Here is a 26,449-nt window from a genome sequence, read left to right as displayed (position 1 = left end):
GGAGTCTACTTGAGTATTTCTCTCCCTCTCCCTCTGCCCCTCCCCCGCTCACAGGTGCTTTCTCTCTCTCTCGGAAACAAATAAATACATCTTTAAAAAATAATCTTTGAAATTTTCCTAGGGCTTTTTTTGAAGTATAATTCACATACCATAGAATTCACTGTCTTAGTTTATTTTTTAATTTATTTTTTAAAATTATTTATTTATTTATTCATGAGAGACACAGAGAGAGAGGGGCAGAGACACAGGCAGAGGGAGAAGCAGGCTCCATGCAGGGATCCCAACATGGGACTCGATCCCGGGTCTCCAGGATCATGCCCTAAGCCGAAGATAGAGGCTCAACCACTGTGGCTCAAGCAGGCATCCCAAATTCACTCTTTTAAAGCATGCAATTCAGGATTTTTTTTAGCATATTCAGAGTTGTACAGCCATCACAACTCTAATTCCTAAATATGTTCATCACCCTGAAAAGAAACCCCATAATCATCCTTCCTTTTTATTTTTTATTTTTTATTTTTTTTAATTTTTATTTATTTATGATAGTCACAGAGAGAGAGAGAGAGGCAGAGACACAGGCAGAGGGAGAAGCAGGCTCCATGCGCCGGGAGCCCGACATGGGATTCGATCCCGGGTCTCCAGGATCGCGCCCTGGGCCAAAGGCAGGCGCCAAACCGCTGCGCCACCCAGGGATCCCTATTTTTTATTTTTTTAAAGATTAAAAAAAAATTTTTTTTCAAGATTTTATTTATTTATTCATGAGAGACAGAGAGAGAGAGAGAGAGAGGCAGAGACACAGGCAGAGGGAGAAGCAGGCTCCATGCAGGGAGCCCGATGTGGGACTCGATCCCAGGACTCCAGGATCACGCCCTGGGCTGAAGCCAAATGCCAAACCACTGAGCTACCCAGGGATCCCTCATCCTTCCTTTTTAAATAGAAATATAGGGCCAAAGAATTTGCTGTATAATTTATTTTTTAATTTTTAAAAAATATTTATTTATTTATTTATTCATGAGAGACACATAGAGAGAGAGAGGCAGAGACGTAGGCAGAGGGAGAAGCAGGCTCCATGCAGGGAGTCCGATGTGGGACTCGGTCCTGGGTCTCCGGGATCACGACCTGAGCGGAAGGCAGACACTCAACCACTGAGCCACCCAGGCATCCTTGCTGTATAGTTTATATTAGAACTTAAAGTTAAATTTTCGTTTGAAACTATGTTTTGTAATGATGATAAGAGATAGTCAAATATTATTCACTTTTTTATTGCCTTCAGTCTAAAGTGAGATTTTTAGGACTAAGAGTGAACAATAGTAAAGGAACAATCAAGATTCTAAAATGTAGTTTAATTTGGAGTTTTTCTGCTTTCTAGGGAGTGCTGTAAACACTCGGATATTGAAGTGTATGATTCCAACAACTCTAATATCAGAACATTCTGTGGTTAAGGCAGTCTCCTGGCTTTGTGTTGGCAAGTGTTCTGGTAGCACCAAGGTAATCTTTTTAAACAGTTTGTTGATAAGTCCTTCAGAACCACTTAAGGACTGGCAAGGAAGAGCCACTTATGGAGTAATGGCAGTGACCTTTTGTGCAAAGCCTGTAGTTTTGGAACAATATAGCTTGATGCAAGGATTTTGCTCAAGCAGAAATTTTTACTGTGAAATAAAATCTGTTATCCTACTTTGTGCTAGAAGCTTCGAAAACAGCCCTGAGTGGGGAATTAAGCTCTCCCCTATGCCAGTTATATTTCTCTAAAGATAAGCATTTTTGTCTCTCAATAGGTACTTTTTTATCGTTGGCTGGTTGCAATGTTTGACTTCATTGATCACAAGGAGGAAATTAACTTGCTCTATGGCTTCTTTTTTGCTTCATTGCAAGATGATGCACTGGTAAGTAAAAATTGGACATCATGCATCAATCAAATGGTATGCTCTTATATATTGATGGACCATTTTTGCTTCAAAATGCCACATGATGTATTTTTCCTTATTTTAAAATACCTCAGATATATAGAAAAGTATAAAGTATAACATAATAAACACACTTGCACCTGTCTTTCATATTAACAAATATAACATTTTTACCATATTTGATTTATATCTTTTAAGAAAATAAACATGTTACAGATTGAATTGACTCCACATTGGAGTCTCTGCTAATTTAGAGCAGTGGTTGCCATATTTTCCCTTTAAAACCACTTCAGCACGGTCCTATGGGTCACTTATTCTACATTTTCTTGATTAACACAGCAAAAACCTCATCAGAATTAATGAGAAGGAGAGGATTGCTTTTGATGAGATGCCAGTGGACTGATTTTGATTAAATAGCGTAATTATTCCCATTGAAAACATTAATAACTCTAAGAAATCAATCTACTACCCACCTGGAAGACTTTCAAGGGCCATCAGTAGTTCATATACCATGTGAATCATTCATTTAACCAAATTCCTCTTGCCTTTGGAAAGGAAATTCATTCATTGGTTTCATTTTCAAAAATTGATGTTTTCACTGTGTTTGTTGCATTGTATTAGGTGCTGTAGAAGAATCAAAGTTTTGGGGTGCTGAGTGGTTCTGTTGTTTAAGTGTCAGACTCTTGATCTCAGCTCAGGTCTTGATCTCAGGGTTGTGAGTTCAAGCCCCACATTGGGCTCCACACCGGGTGTGGAGCCTACTTAAAAAAAAGTTTAAAAAAAAAAGTTTAGCAGAGAGTTTCTGCTAAACTATAAACCTGTGATTAGAAAAAGCATCATAAATAAAGTATTTGGGAATCGAGCTTGGCCTTGAAGGTACAATAGGATTTGAGATTTGATGAAAGAAAATAATATATATATTTTAAAGATTTTTATTTATTTATTCATAAGAGACCGAGAGAGAGAGACAGAGACACAGGCAGAGGGAGAAGCAGGCTCCATGCAGAGAGCCTGATGTGGGACTTGATCCCGGGACCTTGGGACCACACTCTGAGCCGAAGGCAGACGCTCAACTGCTGAGCCACCCAAGCATCCTAAGAAAATAGTATCTTATATGACAGGAATATTTCAAGCAAAGTTGTGAGCTGTGTAAATTTTGTTTTCAGAGACCTTAAATAGATGAGACTGACTTAATTACAGTTGTGTCAGGGAGTGATGGAAGGTAAGGCTGAAAAAGTTAGATAAAGGAAAGATTGTAGAGATCTTTGAAGGTGATGTTAAGGAATTTGGACTTTATCCTCTATCCAATGGGGAAATCACTGATAATTTTTGGGCAGAACATGTTGAAAGCAGAATTATAGAAGTTGTGTTTATTTATTTATTTATTTTAATTTTTTATTTATTTATGATAGTCACACAGAGAGAGAGAGAGAGAGAGGCAGAGACATAGGCAGAGGGAGAAGCAAGCTCCATGCACCGGGAGCCCGACATGGGATTCGATCCCAGGTCTCCAGGATCGCGCCCTGGGCCAAAGGCAGGCGCCAAACCACTGCGCCACCCAGGGATCCCAGAAGTTGTGTTTAGTAATGCCAAACAATATGAGTAAGCAAAGTGTTAAGAAGAATAGTTAGGAGACTAACATGATAACCCAGATATAACCATCATGAAGTTCTAGACTAGCAATTCTCAAATATGACCTGTGGACCCCTTGAGGCTCCCTGATCCAGGGGTTATGAGAGGTCAGAATTATTTTCATAGCAATATCAAGATTGTTACCTGCTATTTTCATTGAGTTGACATTTGCACTGATGGTGCTAAAGTAACGGTGAATAAAACTGCTGGTGCCTTAGCAAGAATCAGGGCAGTGGGACCACACTGTATTAATGGTCATTTGATTCTTTGCTATAGTAAAAAACAAAAATGTTAGTTTCTCCAATGTCCCAAATGAAGCGGTAAAAATTAATACATTAATTTTATCAAATTTCAACCTTTGAGACATGTCTTTAATATTCTGTGTCATGAAATAGAAAGTACAAATAAATCCGTATACTAAACTGCAGTTGTCCTCAGGAAAAGCACTTGTATCATTGAGTTGTGAGCTAAACTAGCTGCTTTCTTCATGGAATACCATTTTTACTTAAAAGAATGACTGACATATAAACTATGGTTATTCAGACATGGTTATTTGGCAGATGTTTTCTCAAAAATGAAAAGCCAGCCTGTCATTTCAAAGAAAACAACTCACAGTGTTTTTTGCCAATGATAAGGTTTGAGCTTTCAAGTGAAAATTATGAGTATGGGGAAAATTTGTATCTACCACTGTGAACCTGACAGCTTCCCAATACTTAAACTTTTCTGATGAGATTGGTAACAATATAAATGAATGTGACTTTTAGATATTGTATAATGAAATGTGTCAATATTTGGAAGGTTGATATAACTCAATGAACCAATATTTTCCAGATGACCAAGTATGATGTTGTAAAATTATGCACGGCTAAAAGATCCATTCAAAGTGCAAGATATGGGCAGCCCGGGTGTCTCAGTGGTTTAGTGCTGCTTCAGCCTAGGTGTGATCCTGGAGACCAGGGATTGAATCCCACGTCGGGCTCCCTGCATGGAAGCCTGCTTCTCCCTCTGCCTGTGTCTGTTCCTCTCTCTCTCTCTCTCTGCATGTGTGTCTCTCATGAATAAATAAATAAAATCTTTAAAAAAATAAAAAAATAAAATTCTCAAGTTCTTTAAAAAAAAGTGCAAGATAGATCAATTTTTTAAAAAGATTTTATTTATTTATTCATGAGAGACACAGAGAGAAACAGAGAGGCAGAGACACAGGCAGAGGGAGAAGCAGGCTCCATGCAGAGAGCCGATGTGGGACTCGATCCCGGGTCTCCAGGATCATGCCCTGGGCTGAAGGTGGCGCTAAACCACTGAGCCTCCCAGGCTGCCCAAGATATATCAGTTTTATGTGTATATATATATGTATTTATTTAACACTTTTTCAGCAGACTTTAATTTTTAAACATTTTTTCAATAGTTTTTATATAGCAATGAATTGTATTGGAACAGTACAAAGAGAGTTCATTGGTAAGGCTTCAGATTCTACATTGCAGCTAACCCTTAAGAGACTACTTATCAAGACTAATAAATACTTTATTGAAAAGGCTACTAAAATATTCCTTTTGTTCCAACTACATATCTGTGTGAGCTGGATTTTCTTCATGTACTTCAGTTAAAACAACAGGTTTAGTGCTAAAGTAGGGAATCTAGCTGCATCCAAATTTAAAAAGTTTTTATTTATTTATTCATGAGAGGCAGAGACAAAGGCAGAGGGAGAAGCAGTCTTCATGCAGGGAGCCTGATGTGGGACTTGATCCCAGGACCCTGGGATCACAGATCACTACCAGAGCCAAAGGCAGACACTCAACCACTGAGCCATCCAGATGCCCCAGCTGTATCCTATTAAGTCAGAAACCTCAAATAGAATTTAGAAATATAAAATTATGTCACTCTAGTCATTTTTGGGAAAACATAGTTGTTTTTCATAAGATATGTCATTTATGTTAATATGTAATGGCTTTATTTTTTAATGGATTAATAAACATTTTTAAGTTTCTCAGTTTTAATTTCTAATATGGTAAATATCTAGATATAATCCAGATAAACAAAAGCTCTTTGGGATCCTCTAATTTTAAGACTGTAAAGAGTCTCGAGACCAAAAAGTTTGAGAATTACTGTCCTAGTCTAAGGAGGTGGCAGTGGGAATGAAAAAATAATAATTTATTCATAGACACAGAGACAGAGGCAGAGACATAGGCAGAGGGAGAAGCAGGCTCCATGCAGGGAGCCCGATATGGGACTTGATCCCAGGTCTCCAGGATCACACCCCAGGCTGCAGGCAGCGCCAAACCGCTGCGCCACTGGGGCTGCCCAGATGATCCCAGTTTTGTTGGCAACATCCAAAGAAAGCATCATAGTCAGGAGCCAGTCGAACATATGCTTTCTTCTCTCCATCAGGCCTGATCAAGGTGTTGATCTTGGCCACATCAATGTCATAGAGCTTCTTCACAGCCTGTTTGATCTGGTGCTTATTGGCCTTGAAATTCACGATGAATACAAGTGTGTTGTTGTCTTCTATTTTCTTCATGGCTGACTCCATAGTCGGGGGAACTTGATGATGGCATAGTGATCATGCTTGTTTCTCCTGGGGGCTCTCTTTCGAGGATATTTGGACTGCCTTCAGAGACGCAGGGTCTTGGGTCGTGGGAATGTAGGTGACGTGCAGATCTTCTGTTTTTTGGGACTGTGCACGCCTTTCAGCACCACTTTCTTAGCTTTCAAAGCCTTTGCTTTAGCTTCGGTTTCGGGAGGGGCAGGGGCTTCCTTCTTTGCCTTTGGCGCCATCTTCGTGAAAGGGCTAGATTTTATTTTTAAATCCTGTTTTATGCTTTTTTCTTTAACCTGAAGAATTAGTTTATTTACATAAACTACATATGATTATACATATAATAGGAGTAAATTCAATTATCTTTTTTTGAGCTTTCTAAATGATCTACTGTTTTCCCTTCTTTCTCTCATTTTGGATTGATTGTGGTTTTCCTCCTATTTTTGTTTGAAAGTTAGTTATACATTCTGTGTATGTTCTTTTAGGTGTTATTGTACCTATTTTTAACATGCATATTTAGTGTAAAAATGTACAACAGTGTCACTCATCTTACTATTTTTCTTTTGGCAAATATAGTTATTTTTCATAGAATATGTCATTTATGTTACCATGTAATGGTATATTATTATTTTTTTTACTTTATTTATTTTTTTTAAGATTTTATTTATTTATTCATGAGAGACACACAGAGAAGAGAGAGAGGCAGAGACACAGGCAGAGGGAGAAGCAGGCTCCATGCAGGGAGCCTGACGTGGGACTCGATCCCGGGTCTCCAGGATCATGCCCTGGGATGAAGGCAGGTGCTAAACCACTGAGCCACCCGGGCTGCCCTGGTATATTATTTTTTAATGAATTAATAAGCATTTAAAATTTTCTCAGTTTTATTTTATTTATTTAAGGTTTTTATTTATTTATTTGCGACAGAGTGACAGAGAGCACAAACAGATAGAGGGGCAAAGGGAGAGGGAGAATCAGGCTCCCCACTGAGCAGAGAGCCCAATATGGGGCTCTATCCAGGACCTTGGAATCATGACCTGAGCTGAAGGCAGACGTTTAACTGACTGAGCCACCCAGGCGCCCCTCAGTTTTAATTGCCAATATGGTTTTTCTTAGAGTCTAAAGGTAACCAGTATCTTTACCTTCTTCTTAAATGAGGCAAAGACCTTAGAATGCTTTAGCTCTGATCATAGCCCTCCTAGATTATATACTATTATCTGGTTTTAGTTCTAGCTTGTTCTTCTCCATTCTTCACATACATGTGAAGTAGGCATTGTTTTTATCTTCACAGTTGACTTTTGTTGTTGTTGTTGTTGTTGTTGTTGTTAAAGATTTTATTTATTCAGAGACAAATGAGACAGAGAGAGAGAGAGGCAGAGACGCAGGTAGAGGGAAGAGAAGCAGGCTCCGTGCAAGGCAGACCCTCAACCGCTGAGCCATCCAGGCATCCCAAACATTTGTTTGAATTTGCCCACATAGGGGCACTTGATGGGATGAGCACTGGGTGTTATGCTATATGTTGGCAAATTGAACTCCAATAAAAAAAAAAATTTGCCCACATACTTACCTCATGTTCACCATTTGTTTTTGCATCTCAGACCTCCAATCTGAGATCATTTTCCTGTGTAGAAATGTATCCTTTAGAATATTCTTTCAGTGAGAATCTTTTGATAGTAAATTGTCTTTGTTTGAAAATGTCTTTACATTGCTCTTGTTCTTGAAAGTTGGTTTTGCTGTGTGTAGAACTAGGGTAACAGTTAAATTCTCTCAGGACATTGACAGTATTCCATTGGCTCCTTTCCATTGCTGAGTCAGTCTAATTGTAATCTGTCATTTCTTCTTTTCACTTTGGATAAGTTTTTTTTTTAAAGATTTTATTTATTCATTCATGAGAGACACACAGAGAGAGGCAGAGACACAGGCAGAGAGAGAAGCAGGCTCCATGCAGGGAGCCTGATGTGGGACTCAATCCCGGGACTCCAGGATCATGCCCTGGGCCGAGGGCAGATGCTCAACCGTTGAGCCACCCACGCATCCCACACTTTATATACTTTTAAAGAAGAGTTTTATTGAGATATAATTCACATATCATACAGTCTACCCACTCAAGGCATACAATTCACTGGTTTTTAGTATGTTCACAGATATGTGCAACCATGAGAATAGTCAATTTTAGGACATTTTCATCACCTCAAAAATCCCATACCTATTAGCATTCCCCCATCTTCCTATTCAGGGATTCCTCAATAATTCCTTTTTAAAAAATATTTTATTTATATATCCATAAGAGAGGCAGAGGGAGAAGCAGGCTCCATGCAGGGAGCCTGACATGGGACTCGATCCCAGGACCCCAGGATCATGCCCTGGGCCAAAGGTGGCGCCAAACCGCTGAGCCACCCGGGCTGCCCACCTCAATAATTCCTAATCAATTTTTTTGTCTTTAAAGTTTTGTCTATTTTTGGGACACCTGGGTGGCTCAGCGGTTAAGCGCCTGCCTTCGGTCCAGGGCGTGATCCTGGAGTCCTGGGATTGAGTCCCGTATCGGGCTCCCTGCATGGAGCCTGCTTCTCTCTCCACCTATGTCTCTGCCTCTTTCTCTCTCTCTCTCTCTCTGTGTCTCTCATGAATAAGTAAATAAAGTTTTGCCTATTTTTAAATCTATTTTCTGTTTTCAGAGATGTGCCTATTCTGGACATCTCATATAAATGAAATCCTATATGGTCTTTTATGATTGGCTTCTTTTACTTAGCATAATGTTTTCAAGGCTTATCCATATTGTAGCACATGTCAGTGCTTCATTTTTTAACCTGTTATATTTTTTCATAACTTAAAATTTACCACTTTAATTATTTTTAAGTGTATAATTCATTAGCATTAATTGTGTCACTACTGTTTCCAAAATTTTTTCTTTATCCTAAATGGAAACTCTACTCATTAAACAGTAACTACACATTCCTCCTCCCTCGAAGCCTCTGGTAACTGATAATCTACTTTATGTCTCTGAATTTGCTAATTCTAGGTGCCTCCTATAAGTGGAATCATACAATTTTTGTATCTGGTTTCTTTCACTTAGTGTAATGTCTTAAAGTTTCATCCAACTTATAGCATGTGTCAGATTTTCATTAATTTTTATGACTGGATAATACTCCATTGTATGTATATACCACATTTTCTTCATCTGTTCACTCATTGATGGACTCTTGGGTTGTTTCCACCTTTTGGCTAACGTGAATAATGCTGCAATGAATATTGGCATATAAGTAACTGTTCAAGTCCCTGCTTTCAGTTCTTTTGTATATATATCTAGGAGTGGAGTTGCTGTATTATATATTAATTCTATGCTTAGAATTTTGAGGACTCGCCAAACTGTTTTCTACAGTTTGGACCTTTTTATGTTCCCACTAGCAGTGTATGAGGGTTCCAGTTTCTTTTTTTTTTTTTTTAAGTTTTATTTATTTATGATAGTCACAGAGAGAGAGAGAGAGAGAGAGAGAGAGGGAGAGACATAGGCAGAGGGAGAAGCAGGCTCCATGCACCAGGAGCCTGACGTGGGATTCGATCCCGGGTCTCCAGGATCACGCCCTGGGCCAAAGGCAGGCGCCAAACCGCTGCGCCACCCAGGGATCCCAGGGTTCCAGTTTCATCACATCCTCACGAACACATGTTATTTGTCTGACTTTTGGACTACAGCAATCCTACTGGATGTAAAGTGGTATTTCATTTTGGTTTTTGTTTGCATTTCTCTAATGATTAGTGGTGTTGAACATCTTTTCATGTGCTAATTGGCCATTTATGTATCTTTTTTGGAGAAATCCTTTGCCAATTTTTTAAATTGGGTTATCTTTTTATTACTGGGTTGTAAACGTTCTTTCTGTATTTTTGGTACAAATCTCCAATCTGGTTTTTCTGGGAAGTACAACTAAGGTAGAAGCACTCTAAATTTTTCACTTGAGGTTTTCCAGGTCATACCACTAGTGTAAGTTCAAGCTGCAGACCTATATAGGACTGTGGTTTGTGGTTGCATATTCTTTGGAGAGGCTTTATTTTCCTTTCATCCAAATTCAAGACTAAAACAGACAAGTTTACTTGCTGTCCCCTTCAGCACAGTGGGGTTTGTTTTTATTTCATATCCATACACTTAAGATGTAGCTCTTGAAGTTCTGAGGTTTTTAAAATATTTAATTTATTTATTTGATAGAGAGAGAGAGAGAGAGAGAGAGAGAGAGAGAGTAAGAGCCTGAGCAGGGGAAGGGGGGTCAGGGGAGAGGAGAGGGAGTAGGAGAAGCAGGCTCCCTACTGAGCAGGGAGCCTGATGTGAGGCTTGATCCCAGGACCCTGAGATCATGACCCAAGCTGAAGGCAGTCACTTAACAGCCACCCAGGTACCTCTATTCCCAGTTTTCTAATGGATCCCTTGCATAGTCCATACTTTGAGTGGGCCCTCAGCTTTACCATCTCCTACCTGGTTCCTACCTCCCTTTGTAGCTATTAAAGTTATAAGTTCAAGATTTTTAAGGTTTGGCAGAAATCTTGGGGAGAGAGCTTGTTCAGTATTCAATGTTTCCTCTTAAACTTTGTTTTTGGGAATTGCAGTTTCTTTGCTTTCATGCCAGCTCAGAAATGTACTTAAACAGCTGGATACAACGTAAGGAAACATTGTTGAGTTGGCAAGAAAGCAGGCAGGATCATTCAGGGTATCTAATATATAATGTTTCTATGAATGGTAATCAGGTTATTGGAATTAAGAAGGTCAATAAGCTTTAAGGCCAAGATGATTTGTTGATGTAAACATTAAAATCTTCTGGCATGTTATTGGGAATACTGTTGGAGTGGAAGACTGAATCAGATGCCTAAGTCTTCTGTGAACTTTTGGAAGTTAATAAGAGGTTAGTAGTGAATATAGGTAAGTTGGAGATAGTGAGGTTGGATGAACTAAATGTCAAGGAAGTCTCTGTACAAGAATGAAAGAGTAGTACCTTGAAGTAACAAGATAAAGTAAGAATGCTCATCCCTCTTGCTTTCTCTGTGGTACACAGGAGTGGATGAATAATTAGTATGACTCCCCCTTACCTTTGACCTCTCTCTTAACCTTATATTGTTTTTATTCATAAACCAACCAAATTGTAAAATAAATGAATTCTATGTTTAAACATACTTTGTAAAAAGTTAAAAATACTAAAACATGCTTTCCCCTTTCTTGTAATAGCTTAATAGACTGAGACTGAATTCTTCCAGGCAGGAGCTGAGCCTTTTACAAACCGACAATTTAGTAACACTGTTCATAGCACATAGAATGTAAACTTGATAAGAACAGGCTTTTTTGGTCTGTTTTGGACACTGCTCAATAAATATTTGTTTCATGAATGAATGAGTGAATGAATAGAAGGTACTCATAAATATTTGTCAAATCAATTGCAGTATACTTGAGTAGTTTCATATTGATGGGTTTCTTGCTCATCTTGGCAAGAGGGAAGGGGATCTACTTTTTTTTTCCTTTTTCTGTCTCTCTTTTTTTTTTTTTAAAGATTTTATCCATTCATAAGAGACACACAGAGAGAGGCAGAGACATAGGCAGAGGGAGAAGCAGGCTCCTCACAGGGAGCCTGATATGGGACTTGATCCCCAGACCTCAGGATCACAACCTGAGCCAAAGGCAGATGCTCAACCACTGAGCCACCCAGGCGCCCCTCCCTTTTTCTGTCTCTTAAAAATATTTATTGAAGTATGATATATGTAGAGAAAATAACCTATATCATAAGTGATGAGCTCAATTAATTTTCATAAACTGACCAAATTTGTGTAAATATCACCCAGATCAAGAAATAAGGAACCTAACTTTTAAAATCATTACTTCAACAAGTCATTTTCATATAATTTGATGGAAGCCTGACTCCTTAGTGACTCAAGTGGCAAGTGGTTACTATTTGTCAGAAAGGCATTTGTAAAATCTTAGATACATAAGAGTTTTTCCTTTCTAGATGTGATTAAAAGAGAGAATATCAGATCTACTATTATGCTGGGGCCTAGAGCAAGTGATTGTGTGACGCTCATTTTATACCCAGCATGACAAATTGTGTTGCTAATAGTTTATATCCTAGGGATGTGAGGTGCTGAATTTTTTACTGAAAGTTACTGTACTTTGTGTAGGATATATCAGACTTGGTCATAGTATGTCTTCTTTCCTTAAAAAAAAATCCTATATCTAAATTCATACTTCTTAAAAGTCTGTCCAGAATCTGAACCTATTTCTAAGTAGAGGATAGGCAATATGGAATGCTATACTTTAGACTTTACAGTTTAGATTCATGATTACCAAATACAAATTTGTTTAGAGAAAATCTTTGCTTTTGTCTTATCTAGTTCCATTGCATAATTTACTTTTTTGATTTCCTAATATTTGAAGCAAGTGTTGGCAAATTTTTTTGTAAAGTGCCAGGTACTAAATATTTAGGTGTAAGGGCCATACTGTCTCTCTCACAACTGCTCACTCTGCTGGTGTACTGTGAAAGCAGCTATAGACAATATATAAACAAATGACTGTGGCAGTGTTCCAATAAAAGTTTATTTATAATAACCAGTGGTGAGCTAGATTTGACTTGCAGGTTGTTGTTTACTCATCTCTGTGATAGATTATTTCCTTGTTCGATAAATAGATGTTCTTAATTTAATGATTTCCAATTTATGGAGTCTTTTTCTTTTATGTTTTATTTTGTGGCTATAATTTTATTTTCTTTTCTGAAAGAAAAAAAAAATGCCACTCTCTGGCATAAAGATTTTCTCCTATGGTTTCTTCTAGAACAGGTTGTGGCAAACTTTCCTGTAAAGGGCCAGATAGTAAATATTTTAGGGTATGTGCGCCATAAAGTCTCTGTCAGAACTACTCAGCTCTGCTATTGTAGTGAGAAAGCAGCTATAAATAATTCATAAATGAATGTGCATGGCTATGTTCTAATAAAGCTTGATTTACTAAAACATATGAACTATAGTTTGCTGATCCCTGGTCTAGAATAAAACCTGAACAAGTGGACCCTCAAAATGAGATGGTATAAAGGAACCATTCATTCAATAACTTCTGTAACAAATTTATTGAGTGTATGCTATTTGCTAAACAGAGCTAAGTGGTTAATTAAATTGTGGTATGTCCACTCCTTAGAATATTAAGATCATTGAACATGATCATTTGAAGACCAAACAACATGGGAAAATGATTTTAAGTGGGGAATCAAGATAAAAGTTTTAAGTTTGTATCTTAATAAATATGGACTGGAAAGAAGACATGAATTTTTGTTAGGTAGGAGGATCTTTTTCTGTTTTTCTTTTTTTTTTCTTTTTCTGTTTTTCAAATTGTCTGCAGTGTTTCTGTATTCCAAAAGTACTTAAAAATGGTATAATGAGATACCAATTAACACTATTGGTTTTTACTACTATTTTGTAATATGAAAAAGGAAAGCTTTAGAACTATTGTTCAATGAAATCCTTTTTACTTTTAATCAGTGTAAGATTGACATTCGAGGAAAATGTGTTGCCACTCTGTTCAAGATATATTGTCATTTCTCTTTTAAAAATTTTATATTTTAACAGTGCCCTTATGCCTGCCATTTGTTATATTTACTTACCAAAAAAGAGAATGGTGAGTATTTTATTCCAGTTGTATTACAATTATTCTGTGGAATTAGCATTTGTATTGGCCTTTATAAAGCTAACTAGTAGCATTAGTTCTATGACAAGATTTTGTGGGACTTGTTTGTTAATACTTTTATCTTAGAGCATCTGCTTACTCTTTTAACTGAACAAGATGTTTATATTTTTGGTGTGTTGTAGAAGATGCTTGTATGAGCCACATGATTCGTTTTAATTCTGAACCCCATTCATTGTACTTTTCTTTACCTTTTCTAGTCAAACCATTTCGTGTGAGAAAACTGCTTGATCTTCAGGCCAAAATGGTGAGTACTGAAAAGCCCTAAAATTGGTACTTTGGGTTAGGTACCGAACTGGGCTTTGGGGATATAAAATTAAATGAGTCATGATCTTCAAAGAACTTACTGTCTGGGGAGCTTAGTCAATAAAATAAAAAATCAGAATAAGACTGGGGTCAAGGAGGAGTGATGATGCTTGAGAGAAATTTTAAGAGATTAATAGGAATTGCCTGGGCCAAGAAGGAAGAGAAGGGTACCTTGGCAGAGGGAACAGCATAAGCAAAGACATGTAGATGGCAAACAGCAAAACTGTTTAGGGAACTGGGTTGCTAAGGCTAGAAACTAAGTGTTGAGGAGTAGTCAAAACTACCACTCTATTAAAGTAAAATGGCTGGTTTGTGTTTTTGGTTATATTTTTGTGGATGTGATCTAGGAAAGCATTCCTTTCTGGACACATAAACTTCAGTATATTCTCTGACCATTATCTCTGTCCTTACAGTTCTCTTGTATTGTTATTTCTACTACACTTGTCTGGTAATAGAAGTCTGTGTAGCTTTGGATATAAAACAATAGGAAGTTATAGTGTCTATTCTAACTGCTGAAGCCCTTCATGATTTACCTAAAAGCATTCAAATTTAATGAAAAACACAAACACATGTGCACATTCATGCTTCTCCAGTGTGAGGTTTCCTGTTAGTACAATTCAATGATTGTTCTTGTTTTACAACTCTGTTTTGGTTCTATCAGTTCAATATCTTCTCTTAGTTTTCTGAAGATATTAATGATCATGTTTCTGTCCAAATGGAGTTTTATTTCACCATAATATAAATTGTGAAAAAGTACATTTTCCCACATTAACAGCAAAGCCTTTCAAAGGAATACGAAAATTCTTAGCATAAATAAGATCTTACTGATTTGTATTAACTGAAACAACAGCATATGTTCAAGTTTAGAGAATGATTTAGTACATGATTGTATAAAAATTTTATTTTATCTTTATTTATTTAGTATACAAAATTAGTTTTTAGTATAAAAAATTTAAATACAGACATTAAATGTATGGCTTCATTGATAACAGTTTAAATAGTACATTATTAAATTATTCCATTATCAATGCCTATTTATATATACATATTTTTATTTTATTTTATTATTTTTTTGTATATTTTTTTATTGGAGTTCAATTTGCCAACATAGCATAACACCCAGTGCTCATCCCATCAAGTGCCCCCCTCAGTGCCTGTCACCCAGTCACCCTATACCCCCACCCACCTCCCCTTTCACTACCCCTTGTTCATTTCCCAGAGTTAGGAGTCTCTCATGTTCTGTCATCCTCACTGATATTTTCACTCCTTTCCCCTTTATTCCCTTTCACTATTTTTTATATTCCCCAAATGAATGAGACCATATAATGTTTGTCCTTCTCTGATTGACTTATTTCACTCAGCATAATACCCTCCAGTTCCATCCTCGTTGAAGCAAATGGTGGGTATTTGTCGTTTCTATTGGCTGAGTAATATTCCATTATATACATAGATCACATCTTTTTTATCCATCCGTCTTTCGATGGACACCGAGGCTCCTTCCACAGTTTGGCTATTGTGGACATTGCTGCTGTAAACATTGGGGTGCAGATGTCCTGCCATTTCACTGCATCTGTATCTTTGACAATGCCCATTTATAAAGATGTATTATTTTTTTAAGATTTTTTTAATTCATTTGAACGAGAAAGCGTGTGAAAGAGTGAAAGCATGAGCAGGCAGGAGGGGCAGAGGGAGCAAGAGAAGCAGATTCCCCACTGAGCAGGGAGCCTGCCTTGGGGTTCAGTCCTAGGACCCTGGTATTATAACCTGAGCCGAAGGCAGACATTTAACCGACTGAGCTACCCAGGTGCCCCCATAAAGATGCATTTGTAGGGATCCCTGGGTGGTGCAGCAGTTTGGTGCCTGCCTTTGGCCCAGGGTGCGATCCTGGAGACCCGGGATCGAATCCCACATCGGGCTCCTGGTGCATGGAGCCTGCTTCTCCCTCTGCCTGTGTCTCTGCCTCTCTCTTTCTCTGTGACTATCAATAAGTAAGTAAGTAAGTAAGTAAGTAAATAAATAAATAAATAAATAAAATTAAATAAAAAAAAGATGCATTTATATTTGTTTTTGATTAGCTGAATTTTGGTCAAGTCCAGCATAGTGGAAGGCATACACCAAGAAGGCATAGTGTGCTCACATGTAACCCAACATGTATAATGGTAACCGGCATAATCTGCATGTTGGAACAAATAAATTGAATATATGAAATTCTGACACCTGCAAAGGCATGTATCCCCTCTATACATCCATGAAGAAAATAAAATACAGAAACTGTCTTTCTGGTGGCAACCATGAATGATGGGAAATGGAGCAGGCATGTTGTTGTCATATATACACCAGGCACTGTTAGACCAGTCTTTGGAACAGAGTTGGGGAGTTAGGTCTTGTCTGAGGGTTGATAAGGATGGTTTCTAGAATTTTCTCTGCTAGGCATGAGCCTATCTGACTTGGACTATGGTTTTTCCCTATTTCCAGCTTTGTCTCTGTTTCCTCAGAGTTCCTTTCTTTAGTTAGTTTGGTCTTTCACAGTAGAGGCTTTTCTCAAATGCCTGGCAAACCTTGTTTGTCCGTATTTAATAGGAAAGAACTAAAATGGTGATTGGAAACTTTTGCATGTGAGCAGGACTTGTTCATTGTTGGATCTTGATGTTTTGTTGGGGAGCCTCACAGATGGCTATGTCACTTTTCCCAGAGAGAAATTCTCTTGTCTTCTGCCTAGGGGGTTGTATTGGGCTTCTCTAGAGAAATGGAACCAATAGGATGTGTGTATAGATAAATAGAAAGATATTTATTCATTTTTTTAAAAGATTTTATTTACTTATTCATGAGAGACACACACAGAGAGAGAGAGAGAGAGAGAGAGAGAGAGGCAGAGACACAGGCAGAGGGAGAGAGAGAGAGAGAGAGAGAGAGAGAGGCAGAGACACAGGCAGAGGGAGAAGCAGGCTCCATGCAGGGAGCCTGATGTGGAACTCTATCCTGGGTCTCCAGGATCAGGCCCTGGGCTGAAGGCAGCGCTAAACCGCTGAGCCACCCGGGCTGCCCTAGAAAGATATTTATTATAAGGAATTGACTTGCATGATTATGAAGCTAGCAAGTTTATAATCGGGGGAGCTGGCAGGTTGGAGACCTTGGAGAGCTGATGTTTCACTTTAAGTCCAAAGACAGTCTGCTGTAGAACCAGAAAGAGCTGCTGTTACAGATAAAGTCTTGTAGGTAGGCTGCTGGAGAATTCTCTCCTGCTTTGGAGGAGGCTGGTCTTTTTGTTTTATGAGAGCCTTCAACGGATTGAATGAGGGCCATCCACATTATGGAGGGTAGTCTATTCAAAGTCCACCAATTTAAATGTTAATCTCATCTAAAACACTCTCACAGAAGCACCCAAAATAATGTTTGACTAAATATCTGGGCACTCTGTGGCCCAGCCAACTTGACACATAAAATTAACCATCATGGGTTATAAACTTGGCTACTAGCACTCTGGGATATAAGCAGTGAAAGGGGGTGAGGAAGGGTCCTGGTACCCTTCCTCAGCTGTGCCTGTTGTCTAAACTCAGTTTCATCTTCAAAAGTAAAACCTTCATGTTAGTGTGGTGAAGGAATTTGGGGCTCTAACTGCTTCTTACGTAGGTTTTCAACCAATCCTGTTTTTTGTCCTTCTTGTAGTTCTGCTACCTCCACTTTTCAGAGGTATCTGGTCCCTCAAATTCCTGAGCCTTTTAGAGAATTCTCAAACATGAATCTGCTGCTTTTAAGCCTTTTTCTGTTGCTACCTTAGGTTTTATTTTCTGTTTTGTTAAGTTGGTTACTATTTGTCCAGTTTTGTTCTGGGTTCCAAAATCTTATTGGGATCTCTCATTTGTTGTTGTGTCCTCACTTATTCATTTGAACTTGTGCTTTATGCCTTTTTTATGCTTTTACTTTTCAGTGGGGCTTTGAGGGGACCCAGAGTTATATATGTTCAATATGCCATGTTTAACTGGCATTCTTTTTAAAAAAGAAAAGAGTGTTAACTTTTTAACAACCAAGATATGTTTAGTTAACTAGACAATAAGTTCTAAAGGTCTCTCCTCTACTAAATATTTGCTCTATCAAAAAACATTCCAACTCAAAGCAATCACTGATACTAATTGACAATGAGTACAGCGATTGGAAGATTTAAGATTTAATAAATCTTAAAAAAAGGAATACTGTATTTCTAAGTTCCATTTTCTGCCTTTAGAAATTTTTTTTAAAGATTTTATTTATTTATTCATGAGAGACACAGAGAGAGAGAGGAGCAGAGACACAGGCAGAGGGAGAAGCAGGCTCCATGCAGGGAGCTCGATGTGGGACTCAATCCTGGGACTCCAGGATCACACCCTGGGCAAAAGGCAGGCACTAAACCACTGAGCCACCCAGGGATTCCCTATTTTCTTAGAATTAATTTTAGTGGTATGCTTCTCTGGATAGCCAGATATATCTAACATAAATATCCAGCAGTAATGACTTTTATCATTATAAAATTAATGTTTATGTTAAGACTTTGTCTTAGTTATACTAAGCTGCTTGACTATTACATACCAGTTGTTGGATTTCCTAGTTAATTTTCCAGGGATTGTGATAATAAGATATTAATATTTCCTTTGCCCTGTTTTCCTAGCTTCCCTTTTTGTCTTCCTCCCTTTCTGTTGAAATTAACAATGAGTCAACTTTGAGTCCTGAGTATGCTACCTGTGAAAGTAAGCCATGCTAGCGGGTACAACTGGTAGACCTAAGGCATGGGCAGAGAAGAGGAGAGAAAATATAAGGAAGAAGTAGAATAGGAGAAAAGGTCATAAAAGAGAAGTCCACAGGCTGGCAAGGGTAGTTTTATGACAGTTGATTTAAATGTCTGGTTAATTATTTTTTAATTTCCTATTGCATCTTCCTGTAGCTGTATCACATAGTAAAATTCGGGTCTGAGTATATGTTTAATCTGTTTATTTTATCATTACTTTTCTTCCTTACTCCATAGGATTCAAAATTGAAAATTCTTATTTCATTTCAGGGAATGCAGCCTCATCTTCAGGCTTTGTTGTCACTGTATAAGTTCTTTGCTCCTACTTTGATTTCTGTCTCTTTGCCGACGAGGAAGAAGGTAAGGGATTAAGGAGTGAAAAGTCATATTGAGATTGAAATATGTTTTTTTATTAAATTAATTTGCAGATTTGAACTGAAATGTTTATAGCATTACTGTTTTTTTAAAGATTTTATTTATTTATTCATGAGAGAGAGAGAGAGAAAGAGAGGCAGAGACACAGACAGATGGAGAAGCAGGCCCCATGCAGGGAGCCCGACGTGGGACTTGATCCCGGGTCTCCAGGATCAGGTCCTGGGCTGAAGGCAGCGCTGAACTGCTGAGCCACCCGGGCTGCCCAGCATTACTGTTTTTTTTTTTTTTTTTTAAAGGGTCAAGAGGTTTGGTTTATTTATTTATTTTTAATTTTTATTTATTCATGATAGGCACACAGTGAGAGAGAGAGAGGCAGAGACACAGGCAGAGGGAGAAGCAGGCTCCATGCACCGGGAGCCTGACGTGGGATTTGATCCCGGATCTCCAGGATCGCGCCCTGGGCCAAAGGCAGGCGCCAAACCGCTGCGCCACCCAGGGATCCCAGCATTACTGTTTTTAAGAGCTAGTATTGTGGCACTATTTCTGGAAAGTTTTTTTAGGGGTTGGCACTTTGTTTTGGTTCTTTTTGATGTATTTAATAGATTCTTGATCAGAAAAAAAGACCTTAATGGATTTGCATGGCTATAAAATGTTTCATAATTAATATTCTTTCAATTAATGTAGAGTTTGGGATTTTATATTGCTTTGGGTTATGGTTATCTACACATGTACTTTAATACAATTTTTTTATAGATCTATTTTAAGAATTCAGAGAATTTGTGGAAGACTGCTCTACTTGCTGTGAGGCAAAGGAATCAGGGACCCCCTCCTGAGCCTCTAAAGTTGATGTTAGGTCCTGCTAAGGTCCGTCCTGTAAAAAGAGTAAGTATTGAAAACTCCAAAAGATTTGTGCAACTTCCTTTTTTTAAATACAAATATTAACCACTCAGATATTTGAAGAAATTACAGATATTTAAAGATATTTTAATTGCCCAGGATTCTATGCAAATCACATTCAGACTTCATTAATTGAATCATCTCAGCAATTGCTTTTACATTTAGTTTGTAGTCTGTTTAGTCCATTGATTGTTTTATTGTGTTTCTTCTTTAGAAATGGAATTCTTACTCAGTTATACCAGTGCTAAATTCTAGTAGCTGCAGTAAAGAATGTGGGAAAAAAGGGATGATTCTTTCTAATTATCTCAGTAGCCATGAATTGTTTCCACTAGAACAGCTCAAAAGCTTCCCTCAACTCTTACAGAACATCCATTGCTTAGAGGTATGTGACTTGATAATGTGCTTATCTGTATTTTTCGTTTGATCTTCATAGCCTTTATTTTTGTTATATATGCTTTCTGATGATTTCCTTGTTGCTATAACCTACTTTTCATATATTTAGTTGACTGTTCTCTCTTTGCAGCTGCCTTCTCAGATGGGTGCAGTGTTGAACAATTCTCTGTTACTTCACTATATTAACTGTGTCAAAGACGAGTCTATCTTACTGAGGCTCTATCACTGGTTGAGTCAAACATTACAAGAAGGTAAAAACTGATCCTTAAAAGCATTAGGTGAATGAGGAAGGAACAAGATAGTTCATATCTTTTATAAGGGTGACAAATTCTAAATAGAAGGAGCCTTCGTATGCTGTAACTATTTCTCTGATAATCATATATTCAGAGCTGGTATACTTCCCTTGTAATTTTGGGAGACAGTAAGAAAGGAGATGTGTTGTTAAGGAAACATTGCTGGATGGCCACCCAAACTCTCTGGGTGGCTCCATTTTGATGACCATCACAATCCAAACCCTCTTTGTCTGTATCTGTCCAGAAACTTGCTATTCAGGCTCCCAAATCATCATATTAATGCTAACCCATATTCAAAGAGGGCTGATATATAAGTCAGAATATCAACTTACTATTTCATCATAGAAGTAATTCTTCTTGGTGACCAAAGTATTCATGTCTGCCAACAACAATGTCTCCTCTCTGCTGCCAGTATAGATGGGAGCCAAATTAGTCATTAGAAGATTTCTTAATTACAGATTTGAAGGAAAAAGCAATAAGGAAGTTTTTCATCCAGACCATAGTAAATAAAGCCTGATCATTTCATTCCTCCAAGGGGATCAGGTTCTCTGGAAATCATATTTCTGTTGACCAGACTGTTTCTTTCCTGGGTAAGCAACTCCTGACTCTTCAGGTATTTAAAGTTGGTTTTAGTCGGTTCCAGGCTAACTCCTTTTCCTGCTCATTTTTTCTTTAGATAGGATATGATATAATTAGATTACCACTTACTAAAGTTCTACCACTCTGATATTATCCCCAGCTCACCCTAGTTGAAGTTTGGGGTATTCTCAAATTTTTATTTATTTTTTTATTTTATTTTTTTTTAATTTATTCATAGACACAGAGAGTGGCAGAGACACAGGCAGAGGGAGAAGCAGGCTCCATGCAGGGAGCCCGATGTGGGACTTGATCCCGGGTCTCCAGGATCACACCCCAGGCTGTAGGCGGTGCCAAACTGCTGCACCACTGGGGCTGCCCTATTCTCAAACTTTTAATTCATACATGCATAGTCTCTTGGACTACTATGTGACTTATGCTAATCACATTTATTATATGTCAATTTTACTAGTTTATTTTTCACTATATAAGCTTTCTCTATATCATGAAATTTTTGAAGAGCCTCTCTGTCACTTCCACATACCTGTTACAGTCTGCAGTGCCAGTCTTATAGGTATATAAGACTGATTACTTGTTTATATTTGTCATTTGTCACTTTAGAGTAGTGTTAATTATGTTTCATGTAGATTTTTTTTTAATATATTTTTTTAATTTTTATTTATTTATGATAGTCACAGAGAGAGAGAGAGAGAGAGGCAGAGACACAGGCAGAGGGAGAAGCAGGCTCCATGCACCGGGAGCCCGATGTGGGATTCGATCCCGGGTCTCCAGGATCGCGCCCTGGGCCAAAGGCAGGCGCCAAACCGCTGCGCCACCCAGGGATCCCCTGTTTCATGTAGATTTTATTGTCATGCAACCAGATGCTTATATTTAATATTTCTGTTCCAGAGTGTATTTGGTACAAGGTGAATAATTTTGAACATGAGAAAGAATTTGCCAACTTCCTGGCCACTGTCAACAGGGCACAGTGCTTCTTACAAGTAAGATTTCACTTTCTTCATATAAACTCCAGCATTTTTTACTAAAATTCATTGAGATATACATTGAATACCTTTTCTTTAGTGCTCAGCATCATTTGTAAACAGTATTTGCTCAATTAAAAACTCATTATAGAGTTGAGTTGAATTGATGTTTATTTCTATACTGTTGGATTTGAAGAAATCATTTGTCAAATTAGAGAGAAAGGCCTATAATTTAAGAGAACAAACTGAATATGTAATTGAATGCATTCAACTAATTGAATTAGCTGGTAAGATAGATCTCATAGGATTACCAATTGTGTTCTCATAATTTACAAATATATTTTAATGTTCTAGCCAATTAATTATTTGACATACATAAGTAACCCTAGTTGTACATTAGGCTGCAGCTCAATTATCAGTACCATGAAGAAGCCTATACTCATCACCCCAGTCTGGTTTAGATGTTTGTTTTATGTGCTTCCTTAATTCACTGTGTTTACCTGTATCATGGCACTTTCAGCATCTGTTTTTCCACACATTATGAGCTTCCAGGCCTTGGGAACCATGTCTTAACTTGTCGTTTTTAAAAGATTTTATTTATTTATTCATTCATGAAAGACAGAGAGAGAGAGAAAGAGAGAGAGAGGCAGAGACATAGGCAGAAGGAGAAGCAGGCTCCATGCCGGCAGCCTGATGTGGGACTTGATCCCGGGTCTCCAGGATCATGCCCTAGGCCAAAGGCAGGTGCTAAACCACTGAGCCACCTAGGGATCCCCTCTAATTGTCTTCATTCATGTACAAGTGTTTAGCTTGGTACTTGTTACAAAAGAGATGCTCAATAAATGTGTTGACCAAATCTTAAGGATTTGATGTGAAACCATTGAATTGGAAGTTGGATATATATGGTGGTGAAGATAAAGGGATAAATTCAGGTTGACTTTTGAGTTTCCTGCTTGGGAGGAGGATGATGGCATTCAGTAAGAAAGGGAATGTAGAAGGAACAGGCTTGAAAGGAAAGAAATTTGACTTATTTTTTTAGAGATTTTATTTATTTGTTTGAGAGAGAGAGAGAGAACGCATGACTGGGAGCCAGGGAAAAGGAAAAGCAGACTCCCTGCTGAGCAGAGGGCCTGATGCATGGCTTGAAAACAGGACCCTGGGGTCATGACCTGAGCTGAACTCAGACGCTTAACTGACTGAGCCACCCAGGTGCCCCAGAGATTTGACTTAAAAGATGCCTGTGAAATATCTAAAAGGTCATATCCAGAAAGTAGTTAAATTATGAGTCTAGAGCTGAGGAATGAGATTTGAGCTAAAGATACAGCATTAGGACTTCTCATGATATAGGTGGTGATTTTAGCTATGTTATAGATGAGATTGTCCAGAGAATTCATGTCATAAAAAAGTCAAGGATGGAGTCTTGGTACATGCCATTATTTAAGGCTTAGGGCAACACAGGGGAAAAAAAGGAAAGCCTTGCTGCTTCTCTTTGGTGGAAGCATAAGCAGTCTACATACTCAGTGTTCCATCAGATGGAGCTGTCCAGCGTTTGGATTTGGTCTATGGTCTCTAAAGAAATTCTAGCCCTATTATAACATTGTATACATTTTTAAAAGATTTGTATTTGTTTATTTGAGAGAGAGAAAGCACATGAGCAGGGAGAGGAGCAGAGGGAGAGGGACAAGCAGACTCTAGGCGGAACGTAGAGCCTGACATGGGGCTTAATCCCAGGACCCTGAGCCGAAACCAAGAGTTGGATGCTTAACCAGTTGAGCCACCCAGGTGCCCCAACATTGCATACATTTTATTGACTGCACAAGGACTGCGCAAGGGACTGCATATACCCCAGAGTAGTACAATTCATTTATCTTAAATTTTTTTTTGTAAATTTTTATTTATTTATGATAGTCACACACACACACACAGAGAGAGAGAGAGGCAGAGACATAGGCAGAGGGAGAAGCAGGCTCCATGCACCGGGAGCCGGACGTGGGATTCGATCCCGGGTCTCCAGGATCGCGCCCTGGGCCAAAGGCAGGCGCTCAACCGCTGCGCCACCCAGGGATCCCCAATTTCATTTATCTTAAAAAATATTCCATTAGTTGATTTTTTACCTTCTTTCCAATTGATGTTTTATGGTATTTGTAAAGTATGTTGATGAAGATGATAATGTGTCCAAATAATCATCTGGTCCTTTTTATGAGGAACTCTGGCACCTAACACAAGGATTTTATTATAGTGCTGACAAAAAATTTAGTCTAAGAGTAAAATAATTATAGCACAATATAACTGTTTAGAGAGTAGTTAATGTACTGAGTTTCATACGAATTTTTGATCTTGGCTTGTTATAGGAGGGGTTTTATTCCTGTGAAACATTCCTATACAAGAGCCTTCCTCTCTGGGATGGCTTCTGTTGTCGATCACAGTTCCTTCAACTTGTGAGCTGGATTCCTTTTAATAGTTTCTCTGGTATGTATCCTGAAAATTTGGAGTCCTTTAATTCAATGTATTATTAATTGAAAGAATCTTGAATAATCTTTTTTTTTTTCAATTCCTAGAGGTGAAACCACTTGTTTTTGACCATCTAGCACAGCTCTTCTTTACATCAACCATTTATTTCAAGGTAAAAAAAAAAACTATCTAAGCAAGTATTGTTTTATGGCCAGTAGTACATGATTCCAAACCCATGTTAAAGCAATGGTTTTCTAACAGGATTCCCTTGGACATAGACTTGAGGTACTGCATTACTCAAATCAAAGTTAATGCATAAAATTTTCTGTTTTAAAAGTTTTGTTGTGTATAATTTTCCTGAACTATTTCCACTTGTAGCACATGACAAAGTGAATGAACAGGTGGCAAATTAGTATTAATAAAAACAAAGTGGGAAATACTTAACCATACTTAGATTGTTGTGGTTGATATGTTTATAGGTACACTTACTCATTTTACACATAATTACTGAGCACCTACCATGTACTAGATGCCCTTCTTGTCACTGGGAATGCAGTAATGGCCAAAGCAAATAAAACCCCTGTGACATTCATATTCTATATTTATAACAGAAATTATAAGGAATTATATGAAATTGTAATGAATTATAACAAAAATTTTTTTCTGCTGATAAAATTGTTCTAACCTTATATGATAAAATTAATACTATTTTGGGCTATTCCTCAAAAAGACCACTGTGGCTTCCAGTAGTTTTACCCCACTTAGTCTGAGAGCCACTTTTGTATAGAATGATTATTCCTATTCCAGAAGAATAACAATATAAGCAATGTTTCTTTTTTTAATAAATTTATTTTTTTATTGGTGTTCAATTTGTCAACATACAGAATAACACCCAGTGCTCATTCCGTCAAGTGCCCACCACCCAGTCACCCCCACCCACCGCCCACCTCCCCTTCCACCACCCCTAGTTCGTTTCCCAGAGTTAGGAGTCTTTCATGTTCTGTCTCCCTTTCTGATATTTCCCACATATTTCTTTTCCTTTCCCCTTTATTCCCTTTCACTATTTTTTATATTCTCCAAATGAATGAGACCATATAATGTTTGTCCTTCTCCGATTGACTTATTTCACTCAGCATAATATCCTCCAGTTCCATCCACGTCGAAACGAATGGTTGGTATTTGTCATTTCTAATGGCTGAGTAATATTCCATTGTATACATAAACCACATCTTCTTTATCCATTCATCCTTCGATGGACACCGAGGATCCTTCCACAGTTTGGCTATTGTGGACATTGCTGCTATAAACATCGGGGTGCAATAAGCAATGTTTCTTTTGTAACATGGTTCTCACCTTAAATCACTTACTGTTGGCCACATTTATAGGAAAAATGTTTTGTCCTGGTTAGTGTTTCTCATATTGAAATGGCACTTTATTAATTATCTGTCAGAATAACTTGGACTTGAGGTTTATTTATATTACTTGTACTTACTACCTGACCAATATCATCATTCACATGACAGTACCTACCACTTCTCCCCAGCTAATGCATTTTTAGGGACTTCATTTTGCAGCCTTTTGTGATTTTCTTCCTATCTTGTAATTGGACTATTCTTTATCTCTTTTCTTATTCCACCAATTTAGAGAGCTGTTTATC

General features: G+C 37.9%; 1 protein-coding gene across 3 annotated transcripts in view; it reads left to right on the top strand.

Moving 5' to 3' along the window:
* CENPI (centromere protein I) overlaps positions 1-26,449 on the top strand; it is a 79,863-nt gene that overhangs the window by 7,019 nt on the left and 46,395 nt on the right. For all 3 annotated transcript variants that reach the window (XM_077887339.1, XM_077887340.1, XM_077887341.1), the window contains exons 4-14: positions 1,367-1,485; positions 1,773-1,880; positions 13,645-13,693; positions 13,960-14,006; positions 19,095-19,184; positions 19,953-20,081; positions 20,311-20,478; positions 20,620-20,740; positions 22,268-22,359; positions 24,693-24,810; positions 24,900-24,964. In XM_077887339.1, coding sequence (XP_077743465.1) covers positions 1,367-1,485; positions 1,773-1,880; positions 13,645-13,693; positions 13,960-14,006; positions 19,095-19,184; positions 19,953-20,081; positions 20,311-20,478; positions 20,620-20,740; positions 22,268-22,359; positions 24,693-24,810; positions 24,900-24,964 — 1,106 coding nt within the window. The remainder of the gene's footprint in view (positions 1-1,366; positions 1,486-1,772; positions 1,881-13,644; positions 13,694-13,959; positions 14,007-19,094; positions 19,185-19,952; positions 20,082-20,310; positions 20,479-20,619; positions 20,741-22,267; positions 22,360-24,692; positions 24,811-24,899; positions 24,965-26,449) is intronic.

Source organism: Canis aureus, chromosome X (assembly GCF_053574225.1).
Source record: "Canis aureus isolate CA01 chromosome X, VMU_Caureus_v.1.0, whole genome shotgun sequence".
In the NCBI taxonomy this organism is placed as follows: domain Eukaryota; kingdom Metazoa; phylum Chordata; class Mammalia; order Carnivora; family Canidae; genus Canis; species Canis aureus.
This window is presented reverse-complemented; position numbering and strand designations above follow the sequence as displayed.